The sequence below is a fragment of the Marmota marmota genome, unplaced genomic scaffold (assembly GCF_001458135.2).
Source record: "Marmota marmota marmota unplaced genomic scaffold, marMar, whole genome shotgun sequence".
In the NCBI taxonomy this organism is placed as follows: domain Eukaryota; kingdom Metazoa; phylum Chordata; class Mammalia; order Rodentia; family Sciuridae; genus Marmota; species Marmota marmota.
Window position 1 is genome coordinate 1,092,246 of NW_025999853.1, and position 25,418 is coordinate 1,117,663.

General features: G+C 58.6%; 1 protein-coding gene across 1 annotated transcript in view; it reads left to right on the forward strand.

The window, feature by feature from the left end:
• Mfng (MFNG O-fucosylpeptide 3-beta-N-acetylglucosaminyltransferase) overlaps positions 1-16,094 on the forward strand; it is a 17,391-nt gene extending 1,297 nt beyond the window's left edge. The window contains exons 2-9 of the mRNA XM_048807987.1: positions 992-1,245; positions 6,231-6,279; positions 6,653-6,755; positions 7,018-7,171; positions 9,967-10,052; positions 11,660-11,825; positions 13,274-13,359; positions 15,216-16,094. Of these exons, the coding sequence (XP_048663944.1) occupies positions 992-1,245; positions 6,231-6,279; positions 6,653-6,755; positions 7,018-7,171; positions 9,967-10,052; positions 11,660-11,825; positions 13,274-13,359; positions 15,216-15,282 (965 nt within the window). The 3' untranslated portion in view covers positions 15,283-16,094. The remainder of the gene's footprint in view (positions 1-991; positions 1,246-6,230; positions 6,280-6,652; positions 6,756-7,017; positions 7,172-9,966; positions 10,053-11,659; positions 11,826-13,273; positions 13,360-15,215) is intronic.
• Positions 16,095-25,418: the final 9,324 nt, after the last annotated feature.

The following is a 25,418-nucleotide window of genomic DNA, read 5'->3' on the forward strand; positions in this document are numbered from 1 at the left end:
GAGGATGTCCTTTCCCAGGATGGAGCTGGGGCAGAGCAGTGTGTTTGGTTGCCATACCCAGCTCCTGAACTAGCTCCTGTACTCACCAGCCAGGGGGTCCCCCAGCAACTGCCACATCCTCTGCAGGCCGTGGCCCTTGTCCCCGTAGGGTCTGCTGATGCCCTATGTGGGGATGGCAGGCTGGGAGGGGGCTGTGTGTGGCTCGGCAGAACTGTGGCTTAAGGAGCCTCAGCTTTTCTATCCTCCCTAGAAAGTAGGTGCAGGTTGGGACGGCAGGGGACAGGGGGGCCTTGACTGGGAGCTTGAGGTCCCCCAGCCAGTCACCAGGGTGGAGTTGGACCCTGAGGTGTCCAGTGCCAGTCCAGGCTGCCTCTGGTGGAGTCCCCCTCCTGTCCCTCCAGCCACCCTCCCCGTTGGGCAGTGGCCTCTGAATCTGCCTCTAGCCACACTCTTGGGGCGCTTTTGCTCACGCTTGGCCATGCCTGAGCTGGCATGTGCTCTGTGGATTTTGTTTTAAGGACGGGGAGCCAGTGCAGGGTTGGGGCAGAGGAAGGAGGTGTGAATGGCCTAGTGTCAAGGAAGACACACGTGTGGCTGGAGGAGGCCCCTGTTGGCTGGGCTGGCTGGGTGAGGCAGCTGTAGAGCCTGCCAAGGGTGATCGGGAGGGCCATGGCTGGATAGGTGCCCTCAGGGGTCTCTTTCGGGGCCAGATGAGGACACGGGACCAGGCTTCCACCCAATTCTGGGCCAGACTGGCTGGATCATCTTATGTCACCCTGTGCCTCAGCTATAAACTGGGTGTGTCCCAATGCAGTTGTGAAGTCCAAAGGAACCGAGAAAACTTCTGTGGGAGTCCCAGGAATTGGGAGGGGCCACCATGGAAGGGTTCCTGGAGGAGGGACCCCCGGAGCTGAGCTTGAAGCGCAAACAGAATTTGGCCTGGAGGAGAGGAGAGGACGCGGGATGGGGAGAGCATCCAGGAGACACTGAGCCAGAGTGGAGAGGCCAGGGCGCTGGAAAGTAACGGGCGCTCGCTGCTGGAGCCACGCCGGCCGGTCTCTGGGGAGTGGCGTGGCTGGAGGGCCCCTGCCTCCCACCGGGCACGGACGGTTNAGCCGGCCCAGCCCCGCGCCCCGCGAGCTGCGCCTGCACGACATCTTCATCGCCGTCAAGACCACCCGGGCCTTCCACCGCTCGCGCCTGGACCTGCTGCTCGACACGTGGGTCTCCAGGATCAGGCAACAGGTGATGAGTGGGCCAGTTCGCGCCATGGAGTTTGGGGCCGGAGGGACTCTGGAGGTCTTCCCGCTGGGCTGGGATCTCTGGCTGGCTGAAGCAGAAGCTGCTGTCGTCCAGCCATCGGGGCCCATCGCCCCATCCTTCCTCCCGGCCCACGCTCTCACTGACACGGCGTCCAGTTCCTCAGATCCTCTGTTGGTGGCCAAGCTGCCCCAGGTCCCCGGTCCCTCCTGGGCTCTCTCTGTTCCCTGGCTGCCCCAGCGGGGGCCTCACTCCTGCCCAGCTTGGCCCAGCCTGGCCGCAGGGACCATAGAGGGTGCTGGGCCAGTGAGGTGGCGGCTTCTGAGAGGTCCTGACTCAGAGGCCCTCTCAAGGGTCCTGTGCCAACCCCGGCCTAGGAACTGCCCTGCCCAGGCTCTGGGGTGGAGGGTGGAGGGAGGCCCTAGGTGGGGCCTGTTCCTGGAGGCGCCCTTTTGGGCTTCCTCAGCCCCTGAGGCTGCATGTGTGCACGCAGGCGTGTGCGCATCTGTGCGTCTTGTGTCTCGCGCTGGTTTCCTGTGGTTGTCCTGGGAGGCTGTCGCTGAGGCAGGGGAGGGCGAGAGGTTGGGGTGTGTGCGTGCACACTTGTGCTCACATGTGCGGAGCCCAAGTGTGTTCGACATGCAGTGACAAGAGGTGTGTGGGTGACCTGGGCACGTGGCTGGTGCCCTTTAGGGGAGGCACCTCTGACCATCTGAATCTCTCCCAGCCTGTCCTGTCCCCGCGGTCAGTACTCTCCTCAAGCAAAGCCAGGGATCTGGGGCTGTTGGGGACCGTCTCTGGGGAGGCCCAGGGTGGATTCACACACACCACCCCCACTGTGGTGGCTGCTCTGCGGGAGGAAGTGACTGAGCCCTTGGAGGGGAGCCCAAGGAAAGGCACAGTAAGGTCTGAGAGGCCAGGGACCTCAGGGAGGGCACACCCCTGCCCCGATTTCCTGGCACTGATGTCTTTGCGCCAGGATTGACCCTTCCCAGCAGGGCCCCCAGCATCCCTGGGCCCCGCCAGATTCTCATCTTGGGGAGATCTGGTTCTGCCTGCGGAAGCCGCCAAGGCTGGCCCTCCCTGCAGACCTTCCTGTTTATGGCGCGGTGTCTGTGGACCCGGGAGTGTGCCTCACGTGGCTTGAGGCCCTTTCCTGTCTTGTCCTGTTCACCATGGTGGTGCCCCCAGATGAGGAAACTGAGGCTAGAGGAGGAAGTGCTGGCCAGTGTCACCCAGGGGTCTGAGGAGGTAGAGCCCAGCGGGACCCAGGTCTCACCTCTCCTTGCACCTTCAGCCTGGGGGCTGTGCCTGGCAGTGCCAGCCTGGCTACAGTGGCCCCGTCCCAGGCTCTATCCCAGATGCTGATCAGGCAGCTCCTGAGGGCTGCACGGTGCCCATGGCTCTGCTTCCCTCACACCACCTGAGGGCTGGGTGTCCATGCTCCCAGGTGGCAGGTGGGGAAGCTGATCCAAGCTAAGCAGAGTCCTGGGATGAGCTCACTCAGTGGACCCCAGAGCGGGCAGCAGAAGTCATATTTAAGTTGAAAGAGGCCCACCCTGGACGTCGGTTCTCTCTCACCTTGGGTTCCTCTCTCTCTCTGACCTTGGCCGAGGCCCTCCCCACCTGCGCAGCACAGGGGCATCCGGAAGGGGCCTGAGCTGGCCAACTCCAGTGCTAGGCGCCGGCTGGTTAGAGGTGGTGGGGTGGCAGGTGGGCCCTTGTGGCTTGTGTGGGAGCCTTTGTCCTGCGGAGGGGCGGGCGGGGGAGGCGGGCCTTGTGTGTTTTGTGCTTGAGGGGAGCCTTTCTCTCCCCCACAGGCCCCTTTTTCTGTGTGTGTGTGTGTGTGTGTGTGTGTGTGTGTGTGTGTACGGGTCGGGGAGGTGGCAGCAACCCTACATCTCCCTTCCTGCAGCAGATGGTCCCCCTGCGCCCCTCCCTGCCCCGTGGGCTGCTGGTCTTTTGTTTCTCTGCCTGTGAAGTCTTAACCATTGTCAGGTCCCCTGTTAAACAAATCAAACAGCTTCTGGCTCAGAGGAAATTCTGCCCACTGTTCTCCTCTGCCAGCCTTGGAGTTCCCAGGGGCGGGGACCACCAGCTCCTGCGCCCTCTCCTGCTCCTGGAACGCCTGCTCATCCCACCTGTTCATCCCACCGCCTGAGGCCTCGCCCTGATTGCCTGTGTTTTCTACTTCTTCAGCGACCAGCCGTCCCTAACCCGCTTGGTCCGTCCTCTCCAGTGTGCTGCTTGGTGTGCCAGGGAGCAGGGCAAGAGTCCTGGCTTCTGTTACAGACCCCTTGGGGGCAGTGTGGCAATCAGACGTGGGTGGGGGCATTCAGAGCAGGAGACCAGGGGAGATGCCCGCAGGAGGTCATGCCCATGAGCTGGACCAGGGCTGGGCTTGGAGAGACTGAAACAGCGATGATTCAAGGTGTGGAGGGGGTGGACAGACTGCACGTGAGGGGCAGCACGGTGGCCCCCAGTCCTGGGTCCCAGCAGAGCAGCAGGGACTCCGTCTTTTTTGTTTTTGTGGGGGGTATGGAGCCCAGGGCCTGTGCGTGCTGCCAAGCCTCTGCCACAGAGCCACACACCAGCCTTTGTTTTTGGTACTGGAAATTGAACCCGGGGCACTTAACCACTGAGCCGCATCCCCAGTCCTTTTATATTTTATTTAGAGACAGGGTCTCACTGAGTTGCTAGGGCCTTGCTAAGTTGCTGAGGCTGGCTTTGAACTCGCGATCCTCCTGCCTCAGCCTCCGGAGCTGCTGGGATCACAGGCATGTGCCACAGCGTCCTGTCCCATGTTTTTTTTATTTTTTTGTGGAAGTCATGGCTGCAGGGGATGTGAAAGCTGGGAGCTCAGGCGCAGGCTGGAGGCACAGAGGAGCCCGAGTCATCTCCTGTGGATGATGCTTCCTGGGACCTGGGCTTGGGGGCCCGCGCGCTGCTGACTGGTATAGTGGGAGACCGCCTCCAGGGAGAGGGGCTCAGAAGGTGGACCTGCCAGGCCTCCAGAGCGAGGCAGGTGCTGGAGAAGGAAGCAGATGGGTCGGGCCTGTAGCCTCCAGGGTGCAGGCTTCTGGTGGGGGAGACCAGGGGATAAATCCCCATTCCTGGGATTTGCAGTTTCCATGGGAGGAAGGAGGAGGGGGGGTGGGCATAGGAGCTCCTAGTGTCACCAGAGGGGTGTCGAGCCTTCCTGGGAGAGGCGATGTGCTGAGAGCCACGGCCGAGTCTGTATGGCCCCTGGCATTTTGCCAACAGTATTGATTGACAGGCGAGGCATTACTATCCGCCTCTGCCGCAACTTTTGAGTTCTCGCACTATTTTGGAGTTCTCGTGGGGATTTCCGGGGATTCCCCGAGAGTTCCCATTGGTTGGGGAAGTGCAGGAGGAGGGATTTCCGAGAGAGATATTTCCGGCTGGGGGTTCCTGGAGAAGCCTCGTGGCGTTCGGGAGGATTCCCCGGGAGCTGTGTGAAGTGTTTTCCTGCAGTTTGAAAATAAAGTTTGTTCCTGCTTCAGTGGCTCGTGATTTGTGCCCAGCCAGACTGCGGCAGCGATGCCCGAGTTGGGAGGTGGAATGTGGGAAGAGGGAGCATCATGTGCAAAGGCTCAGAGTTGTGTGTGTGTGTGTGTGTATGCACGAGCATACACACACACACACACACACAAACACACACAGCATATTTGGGGAACTGAAACAAATTTGGGCAGAGAGATTCCTGCCTCATGGTGGAGCAGGAAGTACTGAGATAAGGCTGCATCAGGTGGCAAGGGTCAGGGGTCCCTTCACTAGTCATGCTTTGGAGGCTAAATTTTATCCCAGGGGCAGTAGGGAACCCATGGAAGGTGCTGGCAAGGGGTGGTGGGTATGAGTTTTATATGATTCTGGTCCTGAGAGGAAAACAGATCGGGGTGAATGGGCCAGAGTCTTGCCACAATCCCTGAGAGACGATGGTGGCTGAGAAGTAGGTCTGTGGCCATGAGCCCTGGGAGAGGCCCTGTCCCCCCCGTACCTTTTGCTGTTCCTAACCCTGGACTCTAGCCTCTGTTTCCCTTAAGTCTTCCTGTTGAACTATTACTCCTTCCTTTACACAGTCTTACTTTAGTCTCACAGCTGTTACTGCCTCCCATTTTACAATGGGTAAACTGAGGCCCAAGGTGGGGCTGCACTGCTCTGAGGGACTCCTAGAGGTCTGTGGGTGACAAGGAAGGGCCTTCAGGGCCAGGGCCCTGCTCTTGGAGGGAGGACAGGGGTAGGCCTCAGGTGTGGACGGTGGGGCATGGGGTACCTGGGGTGAATGAACAGGTGGGACATTTTCTCCTTGGTCCCCACAGGGCAGCCCAGGGATCGGGAAGTCCTTGCAGGCCTTTGAGGTGCTCAGTAGAGAAAGGAGCTCTCTGGCTGCCGGGCGGCTCTGCCCCTGTCGGGCTGGGCCTGGGGGGTGAGGCATCCTGGCCCTGCGTCTCTCTCACTCATGGCTGCTTCTGGAGGGTCCCCTCTGCCTCTCATTCCCAGTTTGCTTTTGGTCTATTTAGGGGACAGATCACAAACCCTTCCTCATGAGGTTAAAAGAGGGCCAGCCGGGGGCAGGCATGGGTCCTGCTCCTGGTGGGTGCCCAGAGTGAGAGGGTGGGATCGTGTTAGTCTGCTTCCCGACAGGGCTCAGGGTTGTGTGTATGTGACCTGGGATGTAAGAGGGTGCCATTCTGCCAAGGGTATGGCTCTGTGAAGGGGACAGGGCTGTGCACCAGGAGGTTGTGTCTATAGAAGCAGGGGTGTGTGTGTATGTGTGTGTGTGTGTCCCCTAAAGAGACACATGGCCATGAGAGGGGCGTATGTCTGTCACTGCTGTGTGTATTCTCCTGGGTGGTGTCTGGGCTTGGCCATGGCGGGTGCTGGGTTGGCCTGGGTCTGCCCTGGGACACCGAGGCCTGACCCAAGTCTTGACCCCTTCTCCTTCCCAGACATTCATCTTCACTGACAGCCCGGACGAAGGCCTCCAGGAGAGACTGGGTAACTGCTGGCTGGGTGGGGGCCCTTGGCTATTGCCAGAGAGAGCTGGGCAGCCGTGCTCTGGCCCGGGGCTGCCCAGGAAATGGGCTGACCACCTTTGCCTTTGGGATTCCCTTTAGCCCAGGAGGGGAGAGGGCTTCCCTCTTGGAAATATGTGCAGGTGTGGGGAGGGGCTGCTGGACTAGGCCCTGGACACTTGGTCCAATCCAGCCTACTGTCCTGGCCAGGTCAGCCTGCCCTGGGCCTGGTTTCCCCACTGTCAGCTGGGAGGGGGTGGCCCTGGGGGCTCCCTTGGCCTGGCCTTGCTCTGCATTCAGTGTTTGGGGCTGTGGGAGGTGCTGGGCAGGATCCCTGATGGCTCCTTCTCCTCTAGGGCCCCACCTTGTGGTCACCAACTGCTCCGCTGAGCACAGCCACCCTGCGCTGTCCTGCAAGATGGCTGCCGAGTTCGACGCCTTCTTGGCCAGCGGGCTCAGGTGGGTGCTCCTGGGTCTCTGGGGGAGGGGTGACTTTGAGGGTTGGGTCAAAGCAGTGACGTGACCTGAGTCCAGTGGAAGAACCCTCGTCTCCCACGCAAAAGGCAGCCTACAGACCAGCCTCTGCCCTGGGCCTCGTGTCTTAAGCGGCCTGCCTTCCCCAGGAGCCTCCAGCACGTGCTTCTGGCATAAAATGGGCCTCAAGTGGTGGCCAGGGAGCCCCCTATCCCTCCAAGTTCACTGTCCCCGTCCCTCCTCACAGGTGGTTCTGTCACGTGGATGATGACAACTACGTGAACCCATGGGCGCTGCTGCGGCTGCTGAGGGCCTTCCCCGCGGCCCTCGACGTCTACGTGGGCAGGCCCAGCCTGAACCGGCCCATCCGCGCCTCGGAACCCCAACCGCGCAATCGCACGGTGTGTCCTGCCCTCCTCCTTCGCCCATTGGCTGCAGGCCCCAGGGGTGGGGCCGACTCGGGGCGGGGCCAGTTCAGGGGCGGGGCTGATCCAGGGGCGCGGCCGACCTGGGGCGGAGGTGTGGTGGAGGCCACTGGCGGGGTCTGAGCATCAGGTCTGGCTCCGTCCCTGTGGGTTTGGGCCAGTGGCTTCTCCTCTTTGAGCCTCAGCCTCCTCCGCTGTGGAAGGAGATGGAGGTTGTGCAGGCGAGGCCTAGAGAAGGGCAGGTAGTAGGTCCCCAGTCATCCAAGAGCGGAGGCTTGGTCTGTCACACAGTGAGCTCCAGGTGTACTGAGGCTTCCTGACTCCATGGCGGGGCTCGTGGCCACCTGGTGTCACCATGCAGTCACGCAGGGTGTTAAAATGCTGGAATCCTGTGGGCCCCAGAACACGACCCCCCTTCAGCACCCTCCTCTCCAAACTTCCACTAACCAGCAACTTAGAGTGCACACTTGGTACCGTAGGGAGCCCAGACCAGCTTCGACCCTAGACCTAATGGACACTGATTAGGGCTGCCAGATTTAGGGCAAAAAAAAAAAAAAAAAAAAAATCCTGGATACCCAGTTAAACTTGACTTTCAGATAAATAATGAAGAATCTGTTAGAAGAAAAATATCACATGGCTCTCCCCTGTCCCCAAGTCCCACCAGGTTATAGGTGTTGGGGTGCCCAGGCCCCAATGGTCCCCTTGGCCACAAGGAAAAGGCAGGTAGGAAGTCCCCTCCCTAGAGGCAGCGCCTGAAGCCGGAGCTGGGCGCGCTGTGGGGCTCCCTCACCCTCCCCAGGTCGCCATCTGCTTCGCTAGGGAAACCAGAGCCTTAATTATCAGCAGCTCCCCAGCCTCTGAGCCCTAATTAAATCCTCCTGGGCTTGAGGCCATGCGTGTGAGAGAATCCAGGTAAGTCCAGGGGTCCCCCAGGCTCCCACACCCTCCCACCCCACACTCATCTGGCTTGAGCTGTTTGCCTCAGGGGCTGAGAAAGTCACTGTGGAGCTTGACTCCAGGGGTTCACACATCAACCCTGCCACTGCCTGGCTTTGTGACCCTTATTGAAGTCATATAACCTCTCTGGGCCTCAGTTTCCTCCTCTGAGAAGCAGGAGATAACAGCCCTTACTCATAGGGCAGTTATGAGCATAGAATAAAAAGGGGTCATCTGTCAAAAGTCCTTGGAATGGCACCTGGAATGTAATGGACACTGGCGAGTGTCAGCGATCAGTCCTAGTCAGTGTTCACATCCTAGCCAAGTCCTCTCTCTGCAGATGCAGTGCCCAGCTGGGCACACCTCGGCCCACCCCCAGGGCTCACATGTGCCCTCGTTGGCATGCACCCCCAGCAGGTCCCAGGACTGCCCTGGAGCGGGCAGAACTCCACAGTGTCCAGGACTGTGCGGATCTTGGGTCCTCCAGGGCAGGACTGCAAAGGGGGCGAGAGCTCTGGTTGGGGTCAGTCCCCACTCTGTGACCTCAGGCAAGTGACTTCATTTCTCTGTGCCTTGTTCACCCACCTGGGGCACGAGCCTTGGCACAGGGCATGGGACAGGCAGCATTCAGGGTCAGGCACTTATGAGGCTACTGCCATGTTGTGTCATTACACGGGAGTGGGGGCCACACGCTCGTTCACTTAGAAAACAAAAAATAAGAGTTTACCCAGGCACCTCCTGTGTCAGGTCCTCAAGAGCCACTCATTCTGCCTTGCTGAGCCCGACCTTTCTCGCATTCTAGAAGAACGACAGTTGGGGTCTTTAGAAGGATGCTTCTGAGCCAGGAGAACCATCAGATTTCAGAACTGGAGCAGATGTGCTCACATGAGGCCCAGAGAGGAGCAGTGCCTTTCTGGAGGTGGCACAGCTGAGCAGGGAGGAGGGAGACCTCAGGTTCAGGCTTCCTCACTGCTGCATCGCGGGAGATAACTCGCCCCAAATGACGTGCCTCCCATTAAGCACCACCTTTGGACTTGGGGGCAGGAATCCTTGGGGAGCTTGTTGGACCAAGGGATGGGACAGCTGAAAGGGCAAAGTGCCTCTAGAGAAATCCATGGTGAATTCAGGGTCATCACAGAGGAGGGAGGAAGAGGCCTTGGGCTGAGGTGATGGTGGTGATGTCGGGGCTCAGAAAATAGTTTAAGCCCTAAAGGGACACCTTGGTGCCCGTGAATGAGATGTCAGGGGGTTTGCTGGCGGCAGGGGCTCCCAGGACTGTCTGTCCCCTCTACTCCATGAGAGACCTCATCTTCATTTTTTGCCAAAAACTCTTCTTGGCCCCAGGAATTGGGAGTGGGGAAGCCAGTGGAAGTGGCCTGGTGGAGGTGGCATCAGGACTGTACATTGCGCACGGCACTCAGGGAAGGACTCTGATTGGCTGGCCTAAGTCATGTGCCTATTGCAGAGCCAATCACTGGTCAAGGGGTGTGGCCTTGTGCACAATCATTCCTGTGGCGCCTGCGTGCTTCCATGACCTGGGGAGCAGCGGGGTGTTGGCCGCCCCCCCGCCCTCTTGCCACAAGGTGGAGCCCTTTCTCAGAGGAGGGGGTCAGATTCCACTATATTCCAGTGTCCTTGGTGACCTCGGCACTCATAATTAGCTATGTGACTTTGGGCCTGGTGTCCTTACCTGTGAGATGGGCCTCATAATGCGAGGCTGTAGCAAGACGTGAAGGTTACATGGAGAGATTTTGAGCCACGCGGGTTGGAGTGAGGCGTGGCCTCAGTGTCCCTGTCCCCAACTCACCTTGCACCCTCTGCCCTCTCCTTCCCAGAGACTGGTGCAGTTCTGGTTCGCCACAGGGGGTGCCGGCTTCTGCATCAACCGCAAGCTGGCTTTGAGGATGGTCCCGTGGGCGAGGTAAGCCAAGACCCTGGGTGGCTGGAAGGCAGGGAAGGGTGGCTACTGGCATGCCCCAGGGGCAGGAAGGCTTGAGAGTGGGCGCAGGAGGAGCTGCCTGTCATTCACTTTGTGTTACCGTGTGACCCAGTTCATGCTGAGCAAATTACCTGCCCCCCTGTCTGCAGGGGGTGCACAGTCCGGTGGCCTCTGTTGCACACAGGAACACCTCGAGAAGTCTGTTTTCGTGTCTGCAAGTGGACCTGCAAATACAGGGACTACTGGTGCCAAGACTCAGGGTTTGGGCCGCATCTGGCCGAGCCAGGGAATCACAAGGCCTCGTTTGCAGCCTCCTTCTGCTCTTCTGACCAGTCAATGCCAGAAGGGAGGTGAAGGCCAAGAGTAGGGGCTCTCAGAGGAGCAAGAAGGCCTTTTGGTTGAGGACAAGAGGGACGACTTCCTAGAAGAGGTGGAATTGACCTGGGACAGCACTAGAGGACCCCAGAGAAGGGGAGCCAGGGGGCACTGGAAGCCCTCGGTATGGATGGGGGGATGCTGGCCTTCTAGAAGTGCACATGTCTTCGTGGGCAGGATAGTATTAACACTCATGGCCTTGAATTTGGGTTGAGGGTTGGATCTGAGCTTGGCCTCTGTGTCACCAAAGGATGATGACACCAGGTCTCTCCTTTTTGATGGCGTAGCCTGTGTCTGCACTGAGGAGGGTGAGGCCCTAGAGGGTAAGCGCCGCTAAGGTCACCCAGGCCCAGGGGTACGAGCTGCTGAGACCTGGTTGCTTCTCCACTATACAGCCCGCCTTGTCCCAGGCTGGGATCTGTGGGCGTGGGAGTGGCCTGTTGTCCTAGGGCAGGTCTGGCAGGCGTGCACCCGGAACTGCCAGGGGTCCTCCTTGTGCCAGGGTGTCCCACCTCTGTGGAACTTTTATGTGATTGATTGATTGAACTCAGGGGCACTCAACCACTGAGCCCCAGCCCCAGCCCTATTTTGTTTAGAGACAGGGTCTCACTGAGTTGTTTAGCACCTCACCATCACTGAAGCTGGCTTTGAACTGGGAGATCCTCCTGCCTCAGCCTCCCGAGCTGCTGGAATTATTTAGGAAAAACTCCCCCTCCTCTGTTCTGAAGGCTTGGCTGTGGACCCAGCCCGGGATGGAGTGTGGGTGGGGCTTCTGCACCCCTCCCCCCTTGGCTGGGTGTCCTGACTCAGCACTGGTCCTGCTCCCATTGACCCTCTCCCTGGCTCTCCTGACCAGCTCTCTTCCCAGCACGGGGGCTGCCGAGGAGGGCAGAGGCCTTCCTCTCTGTGTCTGGGGCAGGCAGGTGCTCAAGCTCAGCAGGGAACCCACAAAAAGATAGGGAGAGCAGGAAGGAGACATTCATGAAGGGCTTCACCACTGAGGCCCCCCCAACAGCCCCGGCCAGGACGGTGATCGTCCCGGCTCACAGCAGAGGAGACGAGGCTCGGGGTCCTGACTCCCAGGGTCGCACCGTGGACAGAGGCAGCTCCACCCCTGAGCTGTCCGCCCTGCTGCCGGCCCAGCAGAGAGCTTCCTGGGAAGGGGTCAAGTGCAGAGGGCCTGGCCAGTGCTACAGTCCAGCTCTGCCCCCCAGCGGCTCCCACTTCGTGGACACCTCTGCCCTCATCCGGCTGCCTGATGACTGTACCGTGGGCTACATCGTGGAGTGCAAGCTGGGGAACCGTCTGCGGCCCAGCCCCCTCTTCCACTCGCACCTGGAGACCCTGCAGCTACTAGGGGCCGCCCAACTCCTGGAGCAGGTGAGGGGTCTTGGGGCAGGTGGCAATGAGTGGGGGATGAGGGTCCCCCAAAGGAACATGGGGTGTTTGACATCAATCTGGAACTTGAGATTATGGGGCTTGGCTATCGATGGGGATCCTGAGGCCCAGGGTGGCAAAGGACCCCCTAAAGGTACTCAGTGACTTGCTCCTCAAGGGTTAGCATTGTGACACTGTGATTCTTTGATCTGGTCCCCAAATGCTGGCAGGAAGGGCCTGCACAGGTGACAGGAAGCTGGCCTCTGGTTCCCGGGACTCTGTCTGCCCACGCTGGCCTCATCCTGGCAGAAGGCAGCCCGGGTTTCCACTCCATCCTGGGAGGAGGGCGCCTCCTTTCCCAGACCCCGTGCTGATTTGATTCCTGGTCTAATGGCCTGGGCTGGTCACATGGCCCTTCTCCTACCAGGGCCGGGAGCTGCTTGGCCAGGCCGGGAGCTGGGCTGTGGCTTCATCCTTAGGAACCCCAGGTTCATCTTATGAGGACCACACACCCGAAACTGGGAAAGCGGCAGATTTTGGACAGCCGGAAGTGGGGCACTCCCTGGTCAGGGTTTCCTGAGCACCTGCCGTGCCAGGTACCACCGAGGGCTGGCCTCCTCCAGCTGTTTCCTCACCATATTCACACACGGTCAGCACATCGTCCTGCAGTATCCACACACACTGGTTCCAGGACCCCCTTGATACTGATGTCCCAGGATGCTCAGTGCCCTATAGGAGGTGCTTCGTGTTTGCATATCGCCACGCGCAGCTTCCAAGTGCTTTAAGTCATCTCACCAGGTGCAGTGATGCACGCCTGTAATCCTAGTGATGCAGGAGGCTGAGGCAGGAGGATCCCAAGTTTGAGACCAGCCTCAACAACTTATCAAGGTCCTGTCTCAAAGAATAAAACCGGCTGGGGATGTGGCTCAGTGGTAAAACGTCCCTGCCTTCAATCCCCAGTATTGAAAAAGTAAAAATAAAAAAAATAACATAAGCCATCTCTGATTACGTCTGATACCTGCCGACTCTCCCCTGTACGTGAGTGGGTGTTGCACTGGAGTGTCAGGGAACGTCAGAAGAATGCTCTCGTGCACGTTCAGGTCAGATGCCAAGGTTTTTGCGTATTTTTGATCCATGTTGGTGCAGCACCCGGTGCAGGGCCCGGTAGTGGAGGGCCGACCGCAGCAGCCTCCCCGCTGGGAGGATGGGGAGACGCAGGCCTGGGGACTGAGCTCCACCCAGCTGGGGCGCAGCTGAGCAGCAGGCTCCTGGCCCAGCATGCGCCGCCCACGGGGGGCTCTAGAAGGACCCCCTGCCCGCGGTGGAGCTGCAGGCGGATCTGTGCCTCCCAGGATGCCCTCTGGCCCTCTCTGCTGTTGCCAAAATGCTGCCCCCTTGTGGGATCCCTGGTGCGACACCCCCTCAACACTACTCCGCTTCTCTCTGCCCAGGTCACCCTCAGCTATGGTGTCTTTGAGGGGAAGCTCAATGTCATTAAGCTACCTGGCCCCTTCTCCCCTGAAGAGGACCCCTCCAGGTGGGTCTGAGGGCTGCAACGGTAGGACGGGAGGTGGGGGTGCTGAGCCCAGGCATCCAGAGGTGGGGGAGCTGAATGAAGGAGTAGATTTCTGCCTCTGCTCTGCGGTGTGTCTTTAGGCTAGTGTCTTGCCCTCTCTGGGCTTCAGTCTCTCACTTGTGACACTTGGAGACTGAATATTGTGGCTGTGTAGGACTCTCCCAGCTCTGATCCCCTAGAGTTCCTCAGGAGCCCCCAGAAGACTGTCCTGTTGGCCCTGAGTGAAGGAGGCCACGTGCTGCAACCCCAGACATGGCGGGGGTTGTGTTGTCTCCTTTGTTTCTTGGTCCTCTTAGACGGTTCTTCTGGGAGGGGAGGGTTGGGACGGTTAGAACCTTCCTGAACAGGCCTCAGGGAGGTTGGGGCTGCTCGCCTCGGTCCCCTTGGGTGTGGAGCAGTCTAGGGGACAGTCTGTGGCAGGGCCTGGCTCCCCGTCCACTGCTGCCCCCCGGGGGTGTGTGGCTTGTGCTGCTGGCTCAGGTGGTGGGAGGGGTGGGAGGGGTGGGGGGGGCAGGTGGCCTCTGAGCCCAGCCGCAGGACTGCCCCCTCCTGGCACCCCGTGCAGCCTGCAGGCCCCCAGCCGCGGGGAGCTCCTCCCTCCGGGCAGTCCTGCTGTCCCCACTCACCCGCTGCCAGCCAGCACCATGTGGAGGCTGGGAGCTGGGGACGCGGGGTCCTGCCTGCAGGGATGTGCAGGTCTCCGGGGCAACGGGTAGCAAGGGGCGGTGTGGGCCCTGGGTCCCCTGAGGGGTAGAGACTTGTCCAAGGGAGCCCTGGACAATGAGGCATCTGGGACACTGTCCTGTGGGGGACAGTAAGACAGCCTCCGTGTTGACGGGCATGGGCTGTCCAGGGAGGGGGAGGGGGCATGGGGTACCTGAAGTGGTAGCAGCAGTCCCCGGGACAGGAGATGGCACAGTGTCCCGGGCAGAGGGGATGGCATGTGCAGAGGCCCAGGGGCAGTAGATAGATCTTGACGTGCTCAGGGAAGCAGAAGGAGCCATTGCAGCCCTATGCAGAGGCGAGGAGAGGTGACACGGTGCCTGGTTTGCTCAAGGAGGTGACAAGCGACCTCCCAAGGCCTTTGTGGGCTCTGCCTGGTCCTTAGATTTAGATTCCGGTCCCTTGCAGGGAAGCAGGGCCCCTGGCCCCCAGGTTTCCAGAGCCGCCTGGTTGGAGCAGAGGCTCTGAGCACCCCGAGGGTCCTGGGGGGCTGCGTTGACCACGTTGTGGGTTCCAAGGAGACAGTTTGGCTTAACACAGGGAAAAACTTCAAAATTCCGGCCGTCGGTGGGGGCGGGAGCTGTACCTGAGGCCAAGAGGCTTGAGGTTGGTCCCGGGGCTGGGCGGCGGCTCAGCGGCAGAGCACTTGCCCAGCCCGTGGGGGGCCCTGGGTTCCCACCCCCCGCCCTGCAAGACAAATGGTTTGCTCCAAGCTCAGGATTCTAGAATCCGTAGCTTCCTGCGGTTGGGGCCGCAGCCCTGAAGACCCAGGTCTGTGGGGCGGATGGGCTCAGTGGGGTCTTGTTCTGAAGTCTCTCTAAGCTGGGGGGCTCAGCCAGGGGTGGCTTTGTTCCCCGGGGGACATTTGGTGATGTCCAGTTGCCCGACTCGGGGACGTGCTGCGGGCGTCTCGTGGGTAGAGGTCGGGGTGCAGCTGGGCCTCCTCCAGGGCACAGGGCAGTCCCTGCCCCCCCGGGCTTTCCTGGCCCCAGATGTCTGTGGGGCCTGCTGCGCGTCACCTGCGGCCTGCGCCCTTGGGCAGCCCGGGAGTGCGGGCAGCACGGTGACCGTCCCCGGTTCTGATCTCTCTGCAGGTTCCGCTCCCTGCACTGCCTCCTCTACCCAGACACGCCCTGGTGTCCCCAGCTGGTTGTGCCCTGAGCCTGAGCTGCTGGGCAGAGGCCAGCGGAGACTTCGGGGGGCTCCTGTGCCCACGCAGCGCTGGCGCGTGCCCCTGGAGGGCGGCTCCTGGCGCGGCCTCCGGGCGACGAAGATGCAGGCCTGTGGGTAGCTGGAGGCACCCGGGCCCCAGAGGAGGCTGGACAGCCTGGGGAGCAGGAGGGCCAGGTGAGGGCCGGACAGGCCCAGGCTGGAGCCCGCGGCCTGGGGGAGCCGACTGAGCGGGGCAGGCACCTGGGCAGGGCTGGGGATCGGGGTGCCATCCCTTAGACAGTGACTGGGCCCCCAGGGGGGTGTCTGGCTCCGGCCCGGCTCTGTCCCCGTCATTCCCCTGGGGCTGAAGCACGGGGCCGTCTGCTCCTAAGTCCCCTGGCCGGATCCTGTGTCACTGAGGGGACCTGAAAGAGTCATGGCCAAACCCAGGGTCTGTGACGGACGATGACGCTGCGGAGTCTCTGAGCTCCTTGCTCCCCCACTTGCTAATGGGCTCAGGTTTGGAGCCTCAGCAGGCCCAGGTGATGGTCCGCATGGTCCCAGCCAATCAAGACGACCCTTTGGCTCACTTTGCAGTCTCCGTTGCTGGGAGACGTTACCCTGTGACCCAGGTTTGGCCAGTAGAGAGGTTTCTGGGTGAGGTTTTTCAGCCCTGTACCTCGTCTTCCTGTGTGAATGTGGGTATGATGGCTGGATCTGAGGAGCTACTTTGCCACCATGAAGGGAAGCCCAAGACCATCACCGCAGCTGTCTCCTCCAGCGTTTGGTTCTGTACGAAATTAAACCCCTATTTAAGTCTCTCTTGGTCCAGTTTTCTGTTTGCAGCCAGAGTGTTCCTGACAGGGCGGGATCCTCAGTCTATCTGTCACAGTGGTGACGGTAGTCACTTTGGTGCTCAAGAGGGGCTCCGTGTGTGTGCCATCTGTGTGTGTGTGTGTGTGTGTGTGTGTGCACAGGCATGAGTGCCCCTCTGTGTGAGGATGCGTGTGTGCCTGTGGCTGTGCCCACTGACCCCTGAGGGCCATAATGGGGCTCTGGGATGGGGGAGGAGGGAGGAGAGACCCCGAGGGGTGGAGGGGCCCTGGCTTAGGCATCTGGCCTGGGGCTCTCTTGGGTCATGTCCTTGGCTCTTGAGGGACAGAGTCCTTGTCCCCGCACATCTGGGTCAGAGGCATCTGGAACCACCAAGCTCAGCCCCTTGTTTCCTTCCCAGGGAGGGTCCTGGAGCCCAGAGGGGGACTGCCACATGCCCGTGGTCCCCCAGCACGCAAGGGACCTGTGCCGGGTGTGCAGGATGGAGCTGAGTGATGAGGGCGGCCCTGACCCACGGCCCACGGTCCTCCTCACCCCGCAGGGGAGGCTGCTGGCTGGCCTGATTTTAGAAGCAGCAGCAGATTTTCGGGTAGTTCCCAGATCCTGAGGGTCGGTGGGGGGAGCAGGGCTCGGCCATCTGCTGCCTCCATTATCCCAGAATAGCTGGGGGTGGGGCTGGAGCGAGTCAGCAGGATGGGGATTGGGATGGTGGGGGAGGAGCACGTAACCCCTTCGAGAGGCAGGAGGTTCTGTGTCTGGGGCCCTGAGCTGAGGCGCCCACGTGGGCCCTGCAGGCCGGGGCAGGGTCGGAGGCGGTGGGACCCCTTTCTCTGCCTCACTGTGCTCCTAAGCCCCCTCACCTTTAGCCCGGGCTGGGCAGCCTGCCCGCCCCACTTAGGGTGCACGTGGATGGGATAAGTTGGGGCCCTGGTGACCACTGACCTTGGGCTGAAGGTAGGCTCCTATGACAATGACGACAGAGAGTGGACAGGCGCCAGAAGGAACCTGGAGATGCTCCTCAGGGGCTGGGGGCCTCCAGCCAGCCCCCACCCCGTCGTGGAGTAGGCAAGGCCCCAGCGGAGCCTGCTCCTCCCCAAGCCACGCTGCCCTTCTGTGAACAGGGTGGGCACCACCGTGGGAGACTGGCCACGGGCATCTCAGCTCTGCCCTGTTGCGGAGCTGTCCGTCATGGGGGCATGCTGCAGGGCCGCCACCCCTGAGCACTTGATGTGAATCGGGCCATATCATCTTTGCCTGTTTGAAGTAGATGCACAGACCTTTGTGGCCATTTTGCAGATTAGGAAACTGAGGCACGGCAGGGGAAGGTTTAGGTGGGGCTCCTCATGGCTCCTCCAGCAGGTGGGGCTCTGTCTGCACAGCTCTCCCTCTCCCTGGAGTCTTGCTCTTGTCGGGAGCCACTGCCCCTCTGGGGGCCCGGGGCCACCCGGCACGCAGCAGCCGCCTCAGCCTGTGGTAATGCTGCCCACCCCTCCTGCTCCCAGACTGCCCCTTGTGGTGCCTCAGGTGTCCACCCCCACCTGGCTCTGGGCTCTAGGGCCCCAGGGGTCCAGTTTGCTGCCGTTCGGGACCTGGCATAGTAGATGCTCAACAAACATTTGAAGGATGAATAGAAAACTGAGCGACTGGGCTTCTCCGATCTCTTCTGCTCCTCTTGCCAGGGTCTTGGGGTCCTATGGATGGGGTCCTGCAGAGGGGCAGGGGATGGGGAGGGGCTTTATCATGGAGGAATCAGTCCAGCCACACTGGGACCCACTGTACTAAGATACTCATCCTTAGTATCGCCCAGAGGAGAAAACCTGGGTGTGCGTGTCCAGTTAGGACCCGACTGGAAGGACCAGTGCCTCCCCAGTCGGCTTCCCCTGGCCGTGGGCCCCAGCCAGGTCGGCCCTCTGGATCTAAGCACCAGGGTACAGGGCCTGCCAGGTTGTGCAGCATGTTAGGTGACACTGAGGTTCAACCACGGGGTCAACCATGGGGACAGTTCTACAAGACCAAGGACCTGGCCTCCAACCAAGGGGACAGCATACAAAAAGGAGGGGGGACAGAGAGACGCAGGAGACTGCACCCAGATGCAATGTGTGAGCCTGGTTTTGATCTTGATTGAAATCCATGGACCTTAAAATGACATTTTTGAGGAAAATAAGGAAATTGGAGCAGGGACTGTCATTAGATGACATTAGGGGCTGTTAACATTATGAGGGGTGACAATGATATTGAGGTTATTTTGAAAAATGTTCTAAGAGGTGAAAGATGCATTTTGAAATACTCGTGGGTGAAATGATATCACGTCTGGAATTTTCCTTCACAGGGGGCCTGCGGGTGGCTGTTGAGGCCGGGAGGGGCCAGGGAGGTCCCTGGGCAGCGCCCCCCTGGTAAGTGCGTGGGGAAAGCTCTCTCCTCCCTGCCCCACATTCGGCCTGGAGAACATCTGTTTGCATCAGCACAGCTGTCCTGGCTCGGGTCCTGTTCCCCGGCACCCAGAGGGAGGAAGGCGGCCCTGGGCTGGAATCGGCCCTGCCTGATTTGCATTTGGCCCGGAGCCTGGTTCCCGGAGGCGCACCCTGATTGCTTGTTACAAACCTTTGTTCCAGCGGCTTTGTGACCTGGGAACCTCCTGCTCTTCCCGGCCCCAGGACTTCCCTGCTGGCTTCCTCGGGGCAACAGTGGGGGTGGGTGGGGTGGAATCTGCCCCTGAGTCGGGTGCAGACCTTGCCCCAAAGGCAGCAGCGGGGACAGCGAGCAGGCAGGGGAGGGCTGCCAGCCGGCGGCTCTGGGTCTTGAGCAGGTGTGCCCCACTACTGATGGGGTGTGGAGACCCCAGGGGCAGATGCGGACCTCAGTGTGGTTGAGATGACTCTTGTCGCCACACATCTCATCTTCCGCCTGAGAGTCACAGGCGTGGGCGGGGTGCTGTCCACACAGAGCAGGGGGCCCTGAGCCCCCCAGAGCAGGACCCGGACTCACGGTCTCTGGCCCAGCGCTGGGCCCAGAGCAGCCACCCCAGGAGGCCAAGCGGTTCCTGATGGGGCTTAGACATGGGCCAGTACCAGGGTGGAGGTGTAGAAAGGCAGGTTTTTGGCAAAACCAGATTCCAGGGCTCCCCCTGGACCCGCAGAACCCAGCTCTCCCAAGACGCAGACTGTTTTCACCGGCTCCTGGGAGAGAGCGAGCGGCCTGGGGCTGGAGTCGGAAGTTCAGCACCACGGACAGAGCCCGGCCTCCCGCAGGCCTCCAGGCTCCTGCTGGGGCAAGATCACTGTGTGTCCGTGTCCGTGACAGGCAAGGGCCGGGCCTGATGGGGTGCGGATGACCCTGTGGCCCTGGCTCCCGCGTGGTGTCGTCCTCATCCCTGTTTCAGGAGTGACTTTCAGGGAGGCCAAGGTCCTGCTGTAGGTGTTGCTGACTCTACACAGAGGGGCTATCTGGTGGACACCCCTTGATTTATGACTTTTAAGGGACCCCCATACTGTGCAAGCAGCAAGGCATGAAGCCTGAGCCTGTGTGAGCAAATGAGCCCCCAGACATGGCCTGAGCCCCGACTGTTGTCTTGGGGAGCCGAATTCAAACAGAAGAGAGCTTTATTTACCTGGCCAGGGACTGTACCCACCCGGAGAGACTGATGCTCCGTGGGAGAACAGCCTGGCCTGTGTCCTGGGAATTTAAGGGTGGAAACCACAACTCAGGGGCCTTTCTTGGCGTCACGCCAGCAGGGAGCTTACAACTCAGTGAGCCATGTCGCGGGTCTGAGCAGGTGCTCAACAACCGTGTCCTGAGTCTCAGGTGAGCAGGGCCATGATCCACTTCAAAGTCACGCAGCCCCATAGCTGTACTCAAACCCAGGACGGAGCTCACCACCACCACCACCATATCCTGAGTTGGGGACATTCTGTGGGGCACAAAGTACAGACAAACAATTTTTTTTTTAATAAGAAAACAACTTTCGTTTCTGGTTCTCAGAAGTGGGTCCTGCAGGTCCCTCCTCCTAGGAGCAGGTACAGGTAAACCAGGATGGGGTCCAGAACAGCCGAGGTGGAGTCCCTATGGCCACACTTTTTGTCCATATAGCCACGGTGACTCCATTCCCCATGGCCCAGTGCGAGTGACTTTCTTGATGCTCGCAGTTACCTGGTTCAGGGTCATCTCACACGGGTATCCACGAGCCTCGCATTGACATGATCAAACTCATACAGTTGTTGGACTGGAGCCCGTAACCTACCCTCTCACTGGCTTCGTTGGCTCGTTTACACCTCAACACTGTGTTCAAGGGCTGTGCTCGCAGCCAGGGCGCTGTGGGGACGAGTGAGCTCTAGCTGCTGCCCCAGGAGCCCCCAGTGTGTCAAGCACGGTCCACTGACTGCTAGGAAGGAGAGCGGCCTTGGAGATGCCCCTCAGCAAGGGTGTGGCCTGGGGAGGCCGCCAGGCCCCGGGCTCCGGCGGTTGGCACAGAGGTGGGAGGATCAGCGTGGCCTGTGCCCGGCTCAGAGCCCAGAGCCCGCCTCCTAATCTGAGAAATGAGAGCGCGCACCCCTCCCGCCATCGCTCCAGGGCCGCTGGGAGGAGAGCGTCCCCTCCTTCCAGGCCGAGGACCCAGCACCGGCGTCCACCGTCGACTCCCCATTTTCTAAGGTCCTCGCACCCCACGCTTAGCGCCAGACGTGGCAAACGGGGTGGGTGGCGGCTGCCACCCGGCTCTTATCCTGAGGAGTGATGGCCTCTTTAGCTCTTCCTCTGGGGCCCCCAGCTGGACGTGTTTCCAGCGTCCCTTGCAGTGAGGGTGACCACTGGCTGGGTCCTGTGTGACGGGATGGGCCATCAGACCCTCTGGTGTTAGCAGGGGACCCTGGCTAGAGGGGGCGTGGCCTGGGCGGGTGGGACCGCTGCCGTGAGTACCGCACAGGAATGGAACTTGCGCAGAGGGGCGCCCTTGGGTTTTGGGGTGCTCCTTACGGGGCTTCTGCTCCCCTGTGGCCACAAGCAGGACTTGCAGAGCTGGGGGGAGGAGCGGGAAGGACCTGAGCAGGCAGGAGACTGGGAGGTCTCCGGGGGGTGCAGTATGGTTTATTTCTAGATTCTTCCGCGCTTAATGACCCTACAGCCCCTGACCCGGAGTCCTCTGGCTCTGGCCTCATAATTTCTGCTCAAATCTCTTGAAGTCCCATCTCAGGTGACGACTCCCGCTCACTCCTTCCTCCTCATTCTGGATTTTATTTCAAGGACCTCTGAGCAGGAGCCCGACCTAGGGTAGAAGTGGTGGGCGAACCTCCAGGCTGGGTGCCCTGCCTTCAGGGTAGAGAGCCCCCTGTGGCTCCAACCCCGGGACCCCAGCTTCATTCAGAACCAGGGTGACGGCAACCTTGCACCTGTAGGGGTTTAGAGAGAGTGAAACCACCCAGTCAAGCAACTGTTTGGCAAGAAGCGTTGTTCCTACAGTGTGAATCTGACTGAAACCAACTGAGATGACTCCTACTTCACAGCGTGTCCTCGGTACCCGTCGTCTATTGCCCACGCCTGTTTGCTCAAGGATCTGCAGTCTGGTAGGTCTCAGCAGAACACCTGTCCCGCTCCACCTGGCCTCGGCAGACGGGGCTCCAGGCTGGGGCAGAGGCCATGAGCTGGAACAGTGGGGCCCTCCGCCGTGTCCTGTGTCTCCAGCAGGGATCTGCAGGGCAACTGGACTCTCCCTTCTGGCTCAGGTTCCCAGCCAAGACAGCTCGGCAGAAGCTGTGTCGCCTCTTGTGACTTCACCTGGGAAGTCAGGCAGCATAACTCATTAGAAGTCAGTAACCAAGGTGGCCCAGCCTCAAGGGGAAGAGATTTAGACTTCCTCACTTCAAAAAAATTCTTAAAATGCTGTTAAAATATGTATACCATAAATTTGCTTTTTTGATCATGTTGAAGTGTTTAATTCAGCAACATTCATTTATAAGGTTTTGTGACCATCACCAAAACCTCTTCTTAATGTCTAAGTGGAATGTTTTCAAGATTCATCCATGTTGTAAGCATATCTCAGAGTTCCTCTCCTTTTTATGACAGTATAATATTTAACTATTGTCTACTGATGATCATTTGGGTTGTTGGCATCTTTTGACACCTGTGAATAACGTTGTGAACCTGGGTACAAATATCAATCCTTGCTTTCAATTCTTCAAGGTATATACCCAGCAGTGGAATTATTGGATCATATAATAATTCTGTGTTTTAAGTTTTTTAGGGAACTCTGATGGTATTTCCATAGCAGCTACACCATTTTATATTCTCACAAGAAAAGCACAAGGGTTCCAATTTCTCCACATCCCACCAACACTTATTCTCTACTGTGTGCGTGCTTAATATCCATTGTAATAGGTGTGAAATGGTGCCTCATTGCAGTTTTGTCCGTGTTTCCCTAGTGACGAGTGATGTTGGCCATATTTTCACATGCTGTTGGCCATTTGCATATCTTCTTTGGAGAAATGTCAGTCCAAGTCCTTTGCCGAGGTTTTAATTGGGTTGTGTCGTTGGTGAATCCCCAATCTTCTTTAGCCAAGATAGTCCAAATACTATTTCTCTAGTTTTCTATCCACCAGTCTCTGTTGATGGACATCCAGGCTGTTTTTCCAACAATGCTACGGTGAGTTTTCTTGTACTCGTGTTATTATGTCCACACTGAGCATATTGGAAAATAAATTTCTCCTAGCAGAGGGATTGATGAATTAAGAGAAGGTACATTTATCATTTAGGTGGATGCCATCCAGCTGCCCTTGAGAGTGGTTGTACCAATTTTTATTCCCTAGTAGTTATGTAAAAGAGCAAGACACAGCTTTAAAACTAACACATATGTTTTCAGCATCATGCCAAAGATTTCGTCTTCCTTTGGGATGCTAATCTGACATTTCCTAATACCAATTAAAACACTGGCCTAACATTTCACTCTGTTAAGGGATTTGCAACTTAATTGCATTTATTCATAAAGTAGAATTAATATTGAATAACTTGCCATCAACAGAACTAATTCTGACTCTGTGCTATGTCAAATCTATTCATGCTTTGTTTTTAAATCCTCTCCCCGCCCCCCCCCCAAAAAATCCTGTTATTTGAACACCATTAAACTGACCTAAGAATCAGACTTGATGGCAATATGTCTGCCAGTCTTTGCCAATAGGACAAAATTTATTTTTCTCAATTTTTTTCCCAGAGGTATAATGATGAAAATTCATGAGTGGAAATTCTTTTTCTCTTATCCAGAGTATCTAACAAGATAATTGAACTGCTCGCACATCAAATGCAGCCTTAACTTGTCCACCCGCCGTGGTGTGGGGTTTAGAGAAACGCAGGCCAGCCCTCTGCAAAAACCAGCCCAGCCATCCGGGCCACCACTGAGAATTATTATGAGCGAATCAGGACCCAGTTAAGAGAAACAGATTATAACTGCATTTTATTAATACATGTTCATAATTGGCCAGTCACAGTTTTCCAGATGGGGAGTCATTTTTCAGGGGAGAAAAGTCTCATCAATGAACTTATAAACTCAGGACAGCAAACCCTACGTGCTCGGCACAGCAGCCGCTGTGATCGTAACTGATAATGAGGAACGTGCCACGTGAAAAATGATGTGCAGGGTGAACAAGTGAGACATCTGAATCCATATGTATCAAGACCATGGTAAACACACGCTCACTTTGTACTGTGTCCATCCAGAAGCTGGTTCACATAGACAGCAGGTCATTTCCTTTTGCGTACATGAAACCTTGGCCTTTGGCTGGTCCAAGCTCTTACCCAGCAGAGGAATCCCCGGGGTGGGGGTGGGGGGCTGAGTTCAGCGTCACTATCTCAAAAGGCAGCGAAGCCCCGATGTTCTGTAAAGGGCAGTCACCTTTGAGGACTGTCGATGACACAGAAACTTCCTCCTCAGCACCCTCCCCCGCCGGAGATTCAAAGACACAGACTTGCCCAGGGGACTGCCCCATGCAGCAGAACAGGGGACCCATTGCCAAAGATCATTCAAAACCTGCCCTAACATCTCTTCATCCATCCACGACTCGTACTGAGTGCAGAGGCCCAGAGCTGAGGATGTACATGTTATTTACCTAATAGTTTCCACATTGACTCTTGTGTACCTAGGACATTTTAGATAGAAGGATGTGACGGGCCAGAGACGTCACCTCTGATTCATACCAGAGTGGATCCACTCCCGGCTCACTGCTGTTGTCGAGACCTCTCTCGTGAATCCCGATTCCCAGCTCCTTTTAGGAAACAGTGAATTCACTCATCCGCTCACTCATCCCCGACTTCATCTGGCTCCCAGTTCCTGGGCCCACTCAATGGTCCATGCTCAATGATGGGCATCTGTCCCTGCCTTCTTGACCCTGCCTGGCGTTCACCCAGGAACCTGCCCCCCGGTTACACTCCCTGGGGCTGGGACAGGAATGGAGGTGCAGCTTCTTCATGTGCTGCTGAAGCGCCTCCTCAGGGCTCCATGCTTGGTCCTATAGTCCCTCCAGCCAGCCAGGAGACCTGAGATGTCAGGGGGGAGCCCACTACCTGGACCCAGGATTGGAGTCCCAGTGGGCAGTGTGGGCCGTCACCAGCAGAGGGCACTCATGCCTCACCACTGGCTTCTCAACCCAGCAGGGCCAGGTAGGGCTGACCAGAAGGTTAAGGCGTCTGGGTGCTGCTAGGGGCACTAGATGGGCTTGGAGGGACCTCATGGGATAAAGGGGCACCAGAGTGGGCCCTTTGCACTGAGATTCCATGGAAATTCTTCCCAACCAGGGGAAGAAAATTCCACAGATGTCTCTTCACCCTGCTGAACAAACATGACCAGCTGGACAGCAGCCATCAGTTAAATAATCCTGCCACTTGGTGAAGGTCAGGGTTGCCCCATGTGCAACTGGCAGCCCGCCGTGAGCACCACACAGAGCTGGATCGGCCTCCTGCTCAACTCGGTTCTTTCCAGAGAGGACAAGTGGGGAGAGCAGGATCCCAAGCCAACGGGGTCCTCTCCAGGGCCTGGGGCCATCCTGGTTCCACCTCAAGCCGGGAAGACCAGGCCAGGACCGGGTCTTTGGCGGGTCCCTTCCATCAGTGCCCCAGACCTTAGTGTCCCCTCTGGGGAATGGAACTTCAGTGATTCTGCCTCTGTGTGACATGGATGTGACTCACATAAATACAAGGGGTTCTGCCTGCCTGCCCCCCACCCCAGCCCTCTTCCTGCTTTGGAATCAGTGCCTTATGGCTGTGCTGGAGCTGTGATTAGTGGCGGTGTGTGTGGGGGGGTCCCTGTGCCCTCCCATGACTCCTCTCTAATTGCT